The sequence below is a fragment of the Drosophila miranda genome, chromosome XL (genome assembly GCF_003369915.1).
Source record: "Drosophila miranda strain MSH22 chromosome XL, D.miranda_PacBio2.1, whole genome shotgun sequence".
In the NCBI taxonomy this organism is placed as follows: domain Eukaryota; kingdom Metazoa; phylum Arthropoda; class Insecta; order Diptera; family Drosophilidae; genus Drosophila; species Drosophila miranda.
The window spans coordinates 14,184,250-14,199,706 of record NC_046673.1 but is presented as its reverse complement, the minus strand read 5'-3'; the positions used below and the strand labels follow the sequence as shown (position 1 = coordinate 14,199,706).

Genomic DNA, 15,457 nt, shown 5'->3' with positions numbered 1-15,457 from the left:
CTGACTTGAGTGTGTAAGTAGCTTGTGTAATAAGTATCATGTGCGCTGGACTGGCTTACTTGGGGCTGATTAACAAAATGAGTAGAGAGAGGCTGAAGGAGGTCTACGATGACGACGACTTCAGCGATTTCTCTGCTCGCTCTGTGCGAGTGACTGACTTATGCCCAGTAACCATAACAATGAATTTTATGCCCAGTTCCATTCCCATTCCATCCAATGCCTCCAGACTGGTCCTGGTTACTGCCACTGCCACTGACTGCCACTGACTGCCACTGCCACTGCCAGTGCTAGGCAATGACTGGGAGCTCGTTTCTGCTATTAGAACAACATTGGCAATATATTTTGGGCAATAAAAATAAGCTTTGCTACAAGGAGGCGACTTCCACAGGCTTTGCTTGGGCTGTGCTGTGCTTGGGCTGTGGCTGTTATTGTTATGGGCCTTGCCGCAGTGCTTGCCACTTACGCTTCATTAGGATGCGTCTGAGAACTCTTGCAGCAAAGTCAATAATAAATTGAAGGCACCAGAAGAGCCAAGAGCCCCAGAGCCCAGGGCTGACGGCTGAGGGCTGAGGGACCAGCGAACAGCCAAGTGCCAAGTGCCAAGTGCCTGGTGGCAATAAACAAGCAACCAACAAGGACAGATACCCATCAGTTCCTGCCCGCCTACCGTCCCCCAGTATCCCCCACTGCCTCCTCGACTCGGCTCGGCTACAGATCATTGGAGTTGACTTTAAATTGGCGACTTAAACGAACAATGGGTAGAAATTTCAGCAAAAATCAAACTCAAATGGGGCAAATGTGGAAACAAACAACATTCTCGGAGGGTGGTGGCGGGTGACGGGTGGCTGGTGGCTGGACAAGGCTGCGGTTGGGGTGGGGTGGGGAGGGGCAACCTTTTGCAGATTAGTGTAGGCTGCAAGTGTACTAGTAAGTGTATTTGCTGTATCTATGTTCGTGTTAGAGGTAGAGATTCAGTTTTGAGGAGGGTTTTCAGGCAGACTTGATGCTTCTCTTATGCAATATACAAATACGTTGGATTATAGATACGATATTTTATGTGTCTGTGTGTGTGTGTGTGTGTTTATTTAGTAGATAGGTGTTCGTGTACCGTTTGCAATTGAATTATATTTTACTCATACTTCAGTTAGACTTTGTTCTGTTTAAAGGGTTTTCTCGATACAAATACTTGTGGGCTTATTTACACATATCAAGGCCGGAGGTGCCTGGGCCTGGGCCTCACTCGGAGACTCCATTCCTGTCAAGGTTTCGACAAAGGCAAGACAAAACTTACATACAACAAACTAAAAACTTTAATGACGTGCCACAAAAAATGTGTCGCTAGAAAAATGAAAAGATCTTGAGTTACGTGCAGTTTTGGGGGTCTTCTTGGCCCTATACATATGTATATCGTATGTACATTTCAGAGAAGGACACAGAGAGCAGAGGATAGTGTTAGGTGTAGGCATGCTTCCCTCATATATAGAACAGTGATTGGGGGGAGTTCGTGTAAGCCAGGGTTGCCGAAGCTGTCCAACAAAATGCAAACAACAAAGTTAAGCGAAGGCAATTTGCAGCAAAGACGGCAATCGAAATTGCTCGGTTTTTCAGTATTCAACTTACTTATAGTATTGTACAATAGATAGATAGATAGATAGATAGATAGGTAGATAGATAGATACATACATATGTATATATATATATAGAAGAGCGTGTGTGTGGGTTGGTCTATCATACAGATATGCAATATATTGTGTGTCTTTGGTGTTGAGTAAAAAATCAAAAAAATGTGAACTCAGTTTGCTTCAGAGCGTGTTCTACTTGGTGTGTTTGGTGGATAGTTCTGCGCAGGTGTCTCTGTGGCTCAAGTTGCACTTCGAACAGGTATATAAATAGTACATGGTATTAGTATTGGTTTGAGTATAGTATAGTTTATAGTTTAGTTGGAGTAAATAGTTTGATTCGGTTAGTATATGGGGTATATTAGTAGTAGTATATGGTATAGGTATAGGTATAGGTATAGTTATAAGTATATATGTTCATGTTTACTGTAGGGTTTGCATTTGTTTTAGTTTTGGTTTGGTTTTGGGCTTTTCTTTTTTACACTTTGGTGATTCTTCATTTTTGGTTTTTTCTGTTATTCTCGTTTATCGAAATTTCAAAATTAAAACAAAAAACAAATCTTGATATCTCTGAACTAAACTAAAATTATTATCTTATGTGAGGGTATACACAGATATACACAGATCGAGATGGCGAGAGAGAGAGACACAGAGGGACAGAGAGAGAGAGAGAGGGAGTGAGACGCAGTGAGACAGAGATAGAGCGAGAGAGAGAGAGAGCGAGAGAGAGAGTGGGGTAGAGACAGAGATACAGAGGAGACTCGGTTCATCCGATGATGATTCTACACAGAAATTGCTCGATTGCCAACATATATGCTGCCTGTCCGCTTAGCAGTTGGTATTTTCTTTTTCTTTGGTATTTTTTTTCGTTCATATCAATTGTCGGTTTTATATATCGCTTTTTTCGTTTAGTTAACCAAATTTAATACAATTGAATTTACACACACAAGCGCACGCTACACACGCACACACACAAAAACATTGAAATTAGCATTTTTTTTTTTTAAGTGAGACAGACAGAGACATAGAGAGAGCGAGAGAGAGAGAGAGAGAAATTTGTGGTATTTTTCTAGTATTTTTTCGGGGGGGACTTTTTGTTCTGGTGGTGTGGTTGGTTCGGTTTTTGTGAGGGGGTTACGATTACGGTGGTGGTACCTCTGCTTCATCGTCTTCATCATATGGCTGGTATTTTTTTTTTCTTCTTCTCAAAAACAAAGTGTTCGCAAAAACGCCAGCGCAAAAAGCATACTGCTGCATACTTTTTGGCTTTCGAACCGGGCTCTTTTAGTTTATACTTGATTATGGTATTATTTGGTATAGAGTTTAAGTTTCTTTTTTTTTTGGCATTCGTCAAAAAAGTTGTTTGCTTAAAGTTCGCTTCTCTGGTACTTCGTTTTGGTATTTTTTTTTTTTGGTTTTTGTTTTTTGCGTTTTCAATCAATTAAAATTGCACATTTTCAACAACATCAACAACGACAACTACTTTTTGGTATTATGAATAATATTTATTGTATTGTAATTTTTTTGTTTTTGTTTGTTCTTTTAGATAGATATATAGATATATATGTTGTGGTATGCATATAGATATATATATATATATATGTATATATATGTATATATGTATGTATGTATATAGAGTATGGCTATAGATATATTTAGTTTGAGTACGAGTAGATAGGTATATAGATATATATATGTAGATGGTGTTGAGTACGATAGTTGTTGCTTCTCCTCGATTCTGTTCCAGCGATCCTTCGTTCGCTTCACTGCTTATCGAAATAAGGAAATAAGGAAACGAAACGCAAAAGATAATCGATTACGAACCAAGGAACAAAAAAAACGATTACGATTACCATAACGATTATTATTAGCTGAAATAATACAATCCTTCTAGCTCTCGTTTGCGCGGTGCAATCAGTTGAAAAAATGAGCAGTCGAATGGTATTCGAAAAGAAAGAGAACTCAACTCAAATAAAACAAATCTACACCGATATACGTACAACTGTTTACAAATACACATACAGACAAGCATACACATACACAATGCGATATACTTATGTTTGGATGCGTACAAACACATATACATACACACACAAACACATACATACATACCGTTCTAGTGCCATCTATTGTTAGGTTGAAATCGATACCGATATCGATGACAGTGAGACATTCATAATCGGAATTTCGATGACAATCGCGAAGATTAAGAAATGAAATCTTAAGTTTCGATTTTAGAATTACAAAAATTAAATTTGGCTTCGATTCTCATGCACGCGAACGAATGTACGCCTGTATGTATGTATATATGCTGGCATATATCTTGCTTAGTTGGTAGTTAGTAATTAGTAGATAAGGATTTGCACTTGACAATACGAATACGAATACGGATACGGATACAATACCACAAATGCCGCAATACGAGTAGTAGATATTGATTGATTACGATACGTTTACGATATATGGTAAGGTACGTTTGGTTTTGGTTTTGGTTTTGTTTTGTTGATCTGCTGATTGAATTGAAACATTTCCGTGTACGTTACGCTACTACAAGGATCCGACAAACAATACAACAAATGATACAGTAGATGGTACAGTAGCATATATATATAGATATGGTATGCATATTATAGAACACAAGAGACTGCAATTGATTGAGTTGTTAGTTACGGCTTAAGACACGTGCAATTTGTTGTTGGGGGTTTTGGTTTGGTTTTGGCATTGTTTTGGGTTTGGATTGATTGGTTTTAACTACTTTTGGGGGACGGACAGGGGAGAAAAGAGGTGTGTGTGTGTGAGTGTGTGGCAGAGAACTTGGGTAGGTACAAAAACAATAAAACAAAATAGGAGATATTCTCAAATCAATAACTTTTCTTTCCAAATGTGTGGGTGGGCTGGGATCTGCGGGGGTGTGCACGGTGTGGGGGTAGGCAAAGTGGAATCAAAGTGGTCATAGATATTTTTTTTTTTATTATATTTTTTCTTGAATCGAATTTAAAGAAAAGTTTTGTATAAATTTAGGTTTATTTATCTATAGTTCAGGTTAGGGTTTTCAGGCTTCTGGACTGAGAGAGAATCAGAGAGAGAGAGAGAGAGAGAGAGAGACAAAGAGAGAGAGAGAGATAGAGAGCGACAAAGAGAGAGACAGAGAGAGGGGGGTTTCTTTTTGTTTTCTTTTTTAGGTTCTTGGCGATAGTTCCATATAAGGTGGAGGATTTGTTTGCTCAATTTCAAGTTTGCTTTTATGTGTTTGTTTGGGTCCCGCATTGGGGATCGTCGCATTTGATTTTGGCAAAATATTTACACAGAACACCATATACGCGGCAATAGAGCTATTTTAGGGCTACGGCTACCTTTAGATCTCAGATTTCAGATTTAAGATTTCGGCTTCCCGTCTCGTATGTTAGCAAGTACTTTGGTTGTTTCTTGGTTGTTTTGCTAGGCATTAAGGCCAGACCTACTTAATTTCGATATACTCGATTGGATTTACTTAGTTAGATACGCATAAATAGTCATCGTTATTGATAGATGTGGAAAATCATAATTGAAATCAAATGAAAAGTAACTTTTACTTTAGTTTTTTCTTTGAGTTCCGGTTGTGGCACTTTCGGCACTCAGCGTTATTGCAATGCCTATCGGTTATCGGTTATCGGTTAGCGGTTATCGCAGGCGGCAATCGCAACACTTTACTATACTTTTACAAATCTGTTTAACTGGATTCTGTCTGTGCGTGTGTGTGTTTGTGTCTGTGTGTGTGTGAGATCAGAGTCAATTATAGTTATAGTTATAGTTTTTAATAGGGGGTTTAGACAGAGAGAGATACAAAAATACGAGTTTCTAGAGTATCTAGAGTATCGGGAGTATCTAGAGTATCGAGAGTATCGAGAGTTAGAGAGAGGTAGGGATACAAATAGAGATAAAAGACCAGCGGAGAGACAATACGCTGGGTTTCTCACAAACATCATTTTGTATTAAATTTGATTTGGTTTCAGTTTCAGTTTTATTTGAGTTTTAATTTTTAATTTGGATTTCATTGATTAGGTTTCTGTTTTGTTTTATCAGGTTTTTATCAGTGCGGTTCGTTTTGACGATTTCTTTTCAATCGCTGACGTTGACAGCATATTCTGTGGTAGCAGGCGAGCAATCTGTTGTCGTTGGGTTATGTTTCTTGTTGGCTTTAGCTGGTGTCCTACGCGGTTCGGCTGCTTTTTGATAGAATATCGATAGACGATTATTGAATTTGTATCCCCTGTTCTGTTCTGTTTTGTTTTTTCTGTTATTTTTTTTGTTCAGTTGTGGTTCTGGCTCCTGGATCGCGGGCTCTACTCGAGTTAAACACAATCAAACAAATTCACTGAACAAGAGAGAGAGAGAGAGAAAGAGAGAGAGAAGATAGAGATAGGAGAGAGAGATTGAATCGAAATTCGACAAAGCCAAAGCAAAGTTAATGATAATAACCAAAGGTTATAGGCCGCCAGATGGCGCCCCGTGTAGCTAGGGGGAATGGGGGACTCGAAAGGTAAAGCTAAAATATAAATAAATAAGCGTAATTTGAGCTAATAATAATCTACGATACGTATATGCAATATTTATAAGGCAAAAACAACGCATAGATCAGGTGTGTAAAACAAAGTGTAATATAGAGATAGATGGACAGATAGAGGTGGGGCGGGGGCATTCGAGAGACCCTTCTTTTGCGGGCTGGGGTTGGCTGGGTCAACCTTGAGATTGATAGACAGATAGATAGATCAATTGAAGGATCGAGACTGAGTTGAAGTTGATTATGGGGCTGGTTTCGTTTGGGTAGGGTGAGGAGGTAGACAGGTTGGGGGGGTTGAGAGGTGGATAGGTGGAGGTGTGAGGTTTTGTGGGGTTAGTTTTAGTGGTAAATGAACTAGAATTGCTTGTTTTGTAATTACCATTTTCTATCACTTTGCGTTAGCGGGGTGGGGGGATGGGCGCCCCCGCGTGGGCACACCACACACACACACACGCACCACCAACCCTTCGGGGGTGCAGAGCAGTTGTGGAGCAGTTGTTCTCGATTCTGGCTCGGAAGGGAAGGCCTTCTCGTTGCAGTTCGTTTACTGGTTCTGGTTCTGTTCAGAGTCGCTTTTTTCGATTACTTTTGATATTATTTGATTGCACGTCCTATCGTTGATCGTTGATCGTTGCTCGATTATTGCTTATCGTTTATCGACTATCGGCTATCGGTTATCGGTTATCGACTATCCGCTTCTTGCTTTATTTTATTGACTTATCGTTTGATCGATTTTGTTTCATTCCTAAATCTCAGTCACACAATCTAAGGCCACCTATTGATAGTTGCCCTGTTTTCTTTGATTTTATTTTATGTGAGCTTGTTTTACTTTATTTTAGAGTGCTTAATTATCGATATCGTAGTATCGTTATCTTTATTGCGTCACGATTTATCGTTTGATATTGATTACGATTTGATTTTGGTTTTATTTGTTTTGATTTGGTTTTGTTTGTTTTGGTTTTCTGCTTGCAAGTTCATATGTAAATAATTGTTATACATGGATATACGTGGCTATATATACATACGAGTTATCACATTCGTTAGCATTATTCATTCGTTCGTGTTCGTTCGCTATTCATATTGTTCTGCCCGACATAGTTCTCGCTTGATTACCGCTGGCATCGATATCGATGGCCCACATTTTTGCCGCACTCTCAACTGTCCTGTACTGTTTCTGCTGGTGCTGCTGTCTGTAGGAGCTGGCGACTCTGACTCTGACTTTGTTGGGGCTTCTGGGCAGGACTTCTGCTCTGCGACTTGGACTTGGTCTTGGTCTGCTGCGAGGGCGCTTGGCCAGGCCATGTGGCGTCAGCCTCCTCGGCCGTTGCTGTTGTGGCCGCTGTTGCCGTTGCCGTTGCCTCGGTCTCGGGCTCGGTCTCCCTTATTGTCCTGATTGCACTGTTCGCTGTTCTGTTCGTGGATCTTCTGCTTGAGATCGTCGCCGGCTCGTCGCTGGGCAGGGTTGTCAGGGTTGCCTCATAACCGCCGCTGGCTTCACCGTTGCCGTTTCCGTTTCCGCTTACGTTGCTGCTGCTGCTGTTGCTGTAGTCAACCTTTAATGATGTTTCGGTTCGGTTGGGTTTCGATTCGATTCGGTTTTGGTATATTGGGTTCGTTTGTGTTTTTCGGTTTCGGAGATATATATATATATATAAAGAATAAAACATTTGTTTTAAATTACATGTTACCCTTCATAGACGGAGAAAGGTAGATACTATAACGTTAGAGAAAGATGGGCCCAGGGACAGGGACAGGGACTTGGGGACTTGGAGACTTGGAGACTGAGAGAGACTTCTCTTCGGTTAGGGCTGTGTTTCTGAGTGTGCCTTGTGTGTGGGGAAATCATAAGCCTAGACACGCGCACACAGAAAACAAAGAGTTCTAGAGCTAAACTTATAAGAACGGTTAAAATCTTACAGTAATTTTCTTGCCAAAAATTTTCATTACACACAAACAGCGAGAATAGAGACAGACATAGACATAGATATATTACAGCTATAGGTATAGTTATAGTTGTAGATTTTAGCTAAGCATATCAATCAATCAATTACACAGCCAATTACAATCAAAAATCAAACTGAACATAGACAAAAGGAGAGACAGAGACAGAGACTTGGGTTGCCTTTGTGTGGGTGTGGGTGTGTGTCTGTGTATGGTATGTGTGTGAGCCAGAAAGAGACGCTTGTATTGAGTGTGTGTGTGTGTATGTGTATTCTGTATATTCTGGTGGGAGAAAGAGAGAAAGAGGAGAGCTCTGAGAGAAAGAGAGATGGGTATGGCGGATGGCTGGACAATGGTTATAATGGACAATGGGCAAAAATGGGTCTGTGATGGCGCTACCAACTCTCTTCCCTGCCCGGCGAGGCCCAGCGAGCGAGTGAAAGTGAGAGTGGGCGAGAGAGAGTGGCAAAAAAACAGAGATGGCTGCTTTGTTCTTGGCCATCATTTTCTTAAGATTGTCCTTTGTGGGTTTTTCTTTCGTTTCGTTTTTTTAAGGGGGTTTTTGTCTGTTTTTTTTCTTTGTCTGTTGATATTTTCATGTTCAAAATCCTACTTAATGAATGTTTTGCATATTAATTTCATTTTTTTTTCGTACTCTTTTTTTTTCTGTTTTTTTTTGCAATTTATGTGAATGTTCATTTGTTTGTTTCCTTTTGTTCTGTGATCTTTTGAAAATGTTCGCTCAGAATGTTAAGTCTCACGGTAAGTATATTATTATTATTATTATTATGTATTATTATTATGTATTATTCATATTACTTTCGCTTTTTTTTTTGTATTCATTTCTTGTTGGTATTATTATCATCTATGGGTTTTGGTTATGGAATGGCAATGGTTGAAAAGTCACGGCCTCCAAACTCAAACGCAAACAACAGAAAAAACATGGCGGGGGGAAACAGAAAAGAGAATGGAATGGTTTTTTTTTTGGGGCCAGCTCGTACGGATGAGGCTAGTTCTGGAATCTGGAAGCTGGCATCTGGAAGGACATTTATGCCCATCCACTGCCACATTTACAGAGTGTTTGTTCATTTGTCAGCTGTTGCTTCAGCGCTTGCATTATTATTTGGTGGTGATTACTTGATTCGGTTTGTTTTCGAGTTTGAGATTGTGGTCCACGGGCTGTCAGGGTTGCTTCTCTCACATGGATTTCACGACGAGTTAGTTTTTGGCTTTGGATGTACATACAGGATGGATGTACGTGGTACAGTATGGTTTTTGGGGCAGTACAGTGTAATTTGTTTACATTTATTTGGTTTATATTTGGTATTTTCTGGTATTTATCTGGTATTTTGCTCGATACTTTGTTACGCTTACAACAGTGGTGGTGGTAGTAGTAGTAATAGGTATGTAGTAGAAAGTAGTAGTAACATATTCGATTTGTTTTTTGCTTTTCAAGCATTTTTTTTTTTTTTTTTTTTTTTTTTGTTCGGTTGTGGTTTTACGGTTTAAAACTCAATTTGTATTGTATTTTTGTTTTTCGTTTGGGTTTCGAATTGAGATTGAGATTGAGATTGAATTGAGTTGAGTTGGAGTGGTAGTAGAGTAGAGTATGGTATGGTATAATCATTCAATGAACCAAAGGCGGTATAAAAATAGAGCAAGTTCATATGGATTAGTACAGTTGTTAAAAGGAAACAGTTGACACTCACCGATGATCTACTCACTTGCATAAACGCATAGACGCCGCGTAAAAACTCCATGTTATTTTGTTGCTCTTGGGTACCCTTTTTGGTTGTGCGTTGGGCCCGACTTATATACTGCTTAACGGTGTCCGCAACAATATGTGGCTTTAGTTTGCGTGATAGAACCCTGCAACGAAACGCAACACAACATCAGTGACGAGAGTCTCACAGGGAAAGAGCGAGAGAGACGCTCTTATATGTACACGCGTATATACTGGCGCTTATCCTCAGTCGAGGTCATCCAGTGCTTGACTTGGCCCTCGCATCTAAATTTAAACGTTAAGCAAATTGTCACTCGAGAGGTGCTCGCCTTTCTCATCTTTTAAACGGAAACACTTTCCTCTGCCTTTGTGCTAATTGGCCGCACTTAGTGGGTCTACTAGTGGCCCAACCCATCCCCATCCCCATCCCCACACACACCCACAGCCCACTCCACCGCAGGCATCCACTTGTGTGCGTGTGTGTGGTGTTCATGAAATATGCGCAAAGGCCACAGCCACAGCCAGGCCAGAGAGGACACATGGATAGATAGATAGATGGTGGAAGGGGGGGAACAGTGGCCAGATAGTGGGAGAATATTGGGTGGAATTTTTGCGTTCCCTAATTGAAATCCTCCTCGGCTGACGACTTTACGCATTTTGTGTGAATTGACAACGTAGATTACGCTTATCGCTTAATTGCCTCCAGCAACAGGGAGAATTCTCCAGCTCCAGCTCCGATTTCATTTCCGGTTCCATCAACATATACATATCTCCCATCCCCGCTTCGTTTCCGGCTCCATCCACGCCCTGTTCTGGCACACACTCACGCATAATTCCCGTTTTTATTAGCCAAGCTTTTAAGCTCTGACTAACCAAAGACGCGGATAGACAGACACTCACTGGGAGGCAAGATGCTCACTCCCCATTCGTACACCAAGAGAAAAATAGCATGTACATCCTGGCATAGATCAGATGGTACATAAGGGATATATTACTCCGCAGAGATATGTTTACAAGAGGGATCGGGGTCACCAAACCATCGCCAATGGCTTCCACGGCTTGCCACCCCATTTCTCGCTGTGCATCATTCAGAAAAAGCGATGCCAGTTGGCTGATAAAGACCAAGACTTCATTTACTACTCTATTGACTCAAGCATCTAGCTGCGAGGGAGATTTTCTGTGATTTTCTGTGCTTTTGTCTGGATTAGCAGCGCGTTTAATTGGATTCCCATGTGAGCACACAGACCCAGCAAAAACCATCATCAAGCGGAAAGAATCTTGTGGAATTTTCTCTGGAATTTAATTCCTAAAAAATGCAAGAATGGTATCTTCCTAATGTTGCATATTCCCAGAACGAAAACTAATAAACTTTGCTGTTCTGGTCTGGCCTGGTCTGGTCTGAGTCCTGGGCTGGCTGCCAACGCGCATTTCCGTTTCCGGTGTGCGCCTAATTTATTATTAATGAAAAAAAGAGAGCGGAGCGGCTACAGGAGCTGGGGGTTTCTGGGTGGAGGAGGCTAACTGCTTGCTGATTACTTTCGAGAGCAACATACACAAATTTCTCGTCTGCTGCTCTGGCCTCCACAAAATTTCCACGGCCTCTCGGACCTTGGACTCTGGACCTGTGCATATTGACTTTAGCTCGGTCTGCATTCTCTGCCTCTTGCCACGCCTCCCAGTTGCCTCCTAGGGGTCGCTAGAAGCCAAATAAATTCGAGTACAAAGCAAATTGCGACGGAGGGCAGACCCGTACCCAGCCCCAGTTCCATTCTGAAGGAACGAAATTGAAAATACTTAAAAAGCATCGGCAACATTACTTGTATTCTCAAAATGTCCTTTGGCTACACTTTCTCCTCCGGATTCCAAGAAGAGCGAGTTTGTTTCCGCGTCCACCAAATTGTACTTATTCTAATCCTTCGATAACTTGTCCCTTATACTGCTAATGGAACCTACTATCCCTTACATCCATTTCCATTTCCCTCTTTTCTTCCATGAACTGTCCGTTAATCTCTCTTTTTTTTATCGCCTCTATCGTTGGCTTGCTTCTCCGTAGGGTATCCTCCAAGTCGATATCCATTAAGGCTTCTCCTTCAACTTGTTGGCCCTGTTTTCGGCATTTCAATATGGGCTTTAGTAGACGAAGGGCGGTGTACTTCCAGGGTGGGCGTGGCAGCTTGCAGAGGTCTTGTTTTCGGCATCGTCGCCCACTCTCTTCTGCTATTGTTGTTGTTGTCTTATTGAAATTATTTGACCTTTCGGCTGGAGGGGCACAAGCTTTTAATTTATTATTATTTTTGTAACCGCATTCACCTTCTGCCTCTGGAGTCGGGGTCTCCACCGATTTCTGGAGGGTTGAACGCCCCAGGACTTTGTTCGTTACGTTCTTCCTGGGAAATATTTCGGCGGTTTCGCTTTGTTTTGTTTCACTTTGGGATCTTTGTTTTGTTTTATTTTTCGGCTGACAGGCGTAACAGAAATGTTAAATTGCAAAAAATAAATCTTGAAATTGACTTTGTGCAGGCGCTTCGGTTTGCCTTTGGTTCCTTGCGGTTCGCTTGTCCCTGGCACCTTTTTACTTTTTTTTCTTCTTTTATTTATTTTTCTTGGTTTTTTTTCGAATCTTTTACAAACTGTCGCCTTTTTGAGTTGCTGCTGACAGCGTGAAAATCGAGATAAATGTGTTTTTCCTTTTCCACAATCCCTCCCCCCTTCTCACTTCCCATCAGAACGCATCGCGTTGGTTTGTTGGCGGCCAAGAGAACAGTTTATTTAATTTGAGAAAGAAAAGCAGGCACCGAAATGGCCATGAAGTGGAGCGCGAATATTTCTATTTAAAGATCCAAATCAGTGAAAGTCCTGAAAAGTCACAGGTAAAGAATACCAGTCGCCATCGGATGAATATTTTTAACAACTTTTGAGGCGGTGGAGGGGCACTCCTCAAGAAATGCTTCGAAAAGTGGGGGGGTATACCATGTCATATCACTGTGTCCAACCCATTGAAACCCCTGATTTATGGTACCCCCTGCCAGTATTCGATCAATATATAATTCTGGCCAGTACCCATGCTGGTCCTTCGCTTGCACTGGCTGCTCTGTAAATTAATATGAACTAATTTTGCAAACATTTTGCAATTTAACCAAATGATTTCCATTCTGTGACAGGCAGACGGCTTATGTGTCTAAAATTTGCATGCCCCACACAGTCATATCGCTGTCACTGCATAATGCAGCAGCTGGCTCTGATTCCACCCACAAATCGGTTGCTGGGCAGGGATTTCCATTTCCCTCTTCTTTTCCCTGAACTGTCCGTTACTCTTTCTTTTTTTTATCGCCTCTATCGTTGGCTTGCTTTTCCGTAGGGTATCCTCCAAGTCGATATCCATTAAGGCTTTTCCTTCAACTTGTTGGCCCTGGAAGTTGGCTGGGAAGTACGGACATCGACTCTCGTCTGGATGGACTTTTTCATTAGACTTCTGACTGACAGATCTGACTGGTCTTCCACCGTTTTAGTTGTAATATAGGGTAGTTTTCTGTTGGTCAAAACTCTTTCCACTCACTGCGGCACTCGACAAAAATCTGTCTCCTTCGCTCTGGCATCACGTGTCTCTAGTGGCGATGCGGCGACAACTGAGGCACAGTCACAGGCGGCGCTGCAGTTGCCCCTGCAACAGTTAATGGGAGGGCTCGAGGGCCCCTGGGGGTCAGCCAGACGACAGCTTCTCGCATGGAGCAGGGGAGCAGATAGCCATGAAATTGTCTTCCATATGAAGACAAAGCCATCGGAATTTTATATTTCAGATTTTCCCCATCGCTACTGTTTTCCTTTATTTGATATTCTTTGCTTTCCTTTCGATGCCATTTCTCCTTGGCTTCGCAGCGTAATAAGCGCAATTATCCAAAAACAAAAGTGGGCTAATACACTGAGAGAAAACAGTGTACGCACATGGGTATCCATAGATAGATAGATCTTGTGGTTGCACTTTTGGGAATCTCTTTCAAAATGCCTGCCATCTTGCCAAGGAAAATTCCAATCGTTCCGACAAGCATTTGTCAGGAGTATCTGGTTATTAAATTCCCTTCGAATCCATGCAACAAAATTAATAAGGAGTATCCATTGCATTCGATGCGATTCCAGTCCTGTTGAGGCCTTCGACAACCCTGGCAGAGGGCTGTCCTGCCTGTCCTTTGGCGGGGGCCAATTAATTTCCCAGCCACAATTTACTCTTGTGCCTGATATTGTCCTTTGTCCTTTGTCCTTTGTCTTTTGTTGTGGCGAGTCCTTCAAGATTGCCTTCTTGTTGTCCTGTAATTGCTGTCCTGCTGTCCCCAAAGCCCACCCCACCCCACTGCTGAGCCGCTTAAATTGCATGGAAACAAATCGAGCGGGGGCCAGCGCCCAGTGGCGGGTGGCGGGGTGGCGGGGTTGCGGTGGCCCAGCTGGAGAGGTCAGTTGGCAGAGCTTGGAATATGCCAATGCCAAAATAATTGCGCATAATTCCGTTTTCCATTTTGCCATCCAGCGAACGGTCGAGCAATGACCGCAAAATGCATTTCGAATAAAGCCCTCCTGGCCCCTGGTGTGGATATTACAGGTACGAGTACTCGCTGCCCATTTGTATCGACATTGGCTAATGTACGAGGAGCCAATCATTACCATATTTGATGCAAACAGAGTGGAGTCCTCTTTGGGTCGTCTCTCGGTTTTCAACAGCTGCTCTGGGAGTTTTTGAGGCCTTTTGTCCGCCATTGTTGGACTTTACAGCCTGTCAAATGAACGGCATTGCCTCTTGATTGATCGTGGTTCCGTGATTCAGTGGCTCTGCGGTGGTTCGGCGGTGGTTCCCTGGTGGTTCGGCGGTGGTTTGGCGGTGGTTCGGCGGTGGTTCCCTGGTGGTTCGGCGGTGGTTCGGCGGTGGTTCGGTGGTGTTTCGGCGGTGGTTCGGCGGTGGCTCTGCGGTGGTTCGGCGGTGGTTCTGCGGTGGTTCTGCGGTGGTTCTGCGGTGGTTCGGCGGTGGTTCGGCTGTGGTTCGGCGGTGGTTCCCTGGTGGTTCGGCGGTGGTTCAGCGGTGGTTCAGCGGTGGTTCGGCGGTGGTTCGGCGGTGGTTCAGCGATGGTTCAGCGGTGGTTCAGCGGTGGTTCGGCGGTGGTTCCCTGGTGGTTCGGCGGTGGTTCATCTATGGCTCTGCGCTGGCGAGTGAAACTAAATTTGTGCCACTTCTCGACATGAGAACTTTAAGGATATCTTATCCAGATGGTAGCCAGGGACACGATACCTTCTCTCTTCTCCATTTGGATGGAGGATTTTGTATTGTCGTCGCGGGATTTGTGGATCTGTGCTTCAAATGAGGACAACGCACTCGGCAGTCAGTTCCATTTAAGTGCTCCCTCCACACAGATATGCACGCACACTGGGACACATCTCGAAAGTGTGGCAAGCTATCAGCGAGGGTTGCCTCCAAAGTGGAAGCTTTATATATATATATTTCTTTCGAATGTTTGCCATTTCCTGGGTATAAAAATGTTAAAGTCAATGCAGTTATTATAAAGTAGAAATCCGTTCAGTTCACAGTCGTCTGATGGGTGCGTGTACGCACTTCACGAAGGACTCGTAGATCCCTCAATCTGCCGCTTTTTC

The 15,457-nt window shown here is 42.5% G+C and overlaps 1 protein-coding gene across 8 annotated transcripts in view; it reads right to left on the bottom strand.

The window, feature by feature from the left end:
• Window positions 1-15,457, bottom strand: part of LOC108163995 (innexin shaking-B) — a 194,295-nt gene that overhangs the window by 23,871 nt on the left and 154,967 nt on the right. For 6 of the 8 annotated variants that reach the window (XM_017299567.2, XM_033399852.1, XM_033399874.1 and 3 more), the window contains one exon: window positions 9,810-9,969. In XM_017299567.2, coding sequence (XP_017155056.1) covers window positions 9,810-9,860 — 51 coding nt within the window. In that variant the 5' untranslated portion in view covers window positions 9,861-9,969. Of the gene's footprint in view, window positions 1-6,538; window positions 7,713-9,809; window positions 9,970-15,457 lie in introns of those variants that run through there. The other 2 variants (XM_033399883.1, XM_033399880.1) reach the window with 2 other exon arrangements.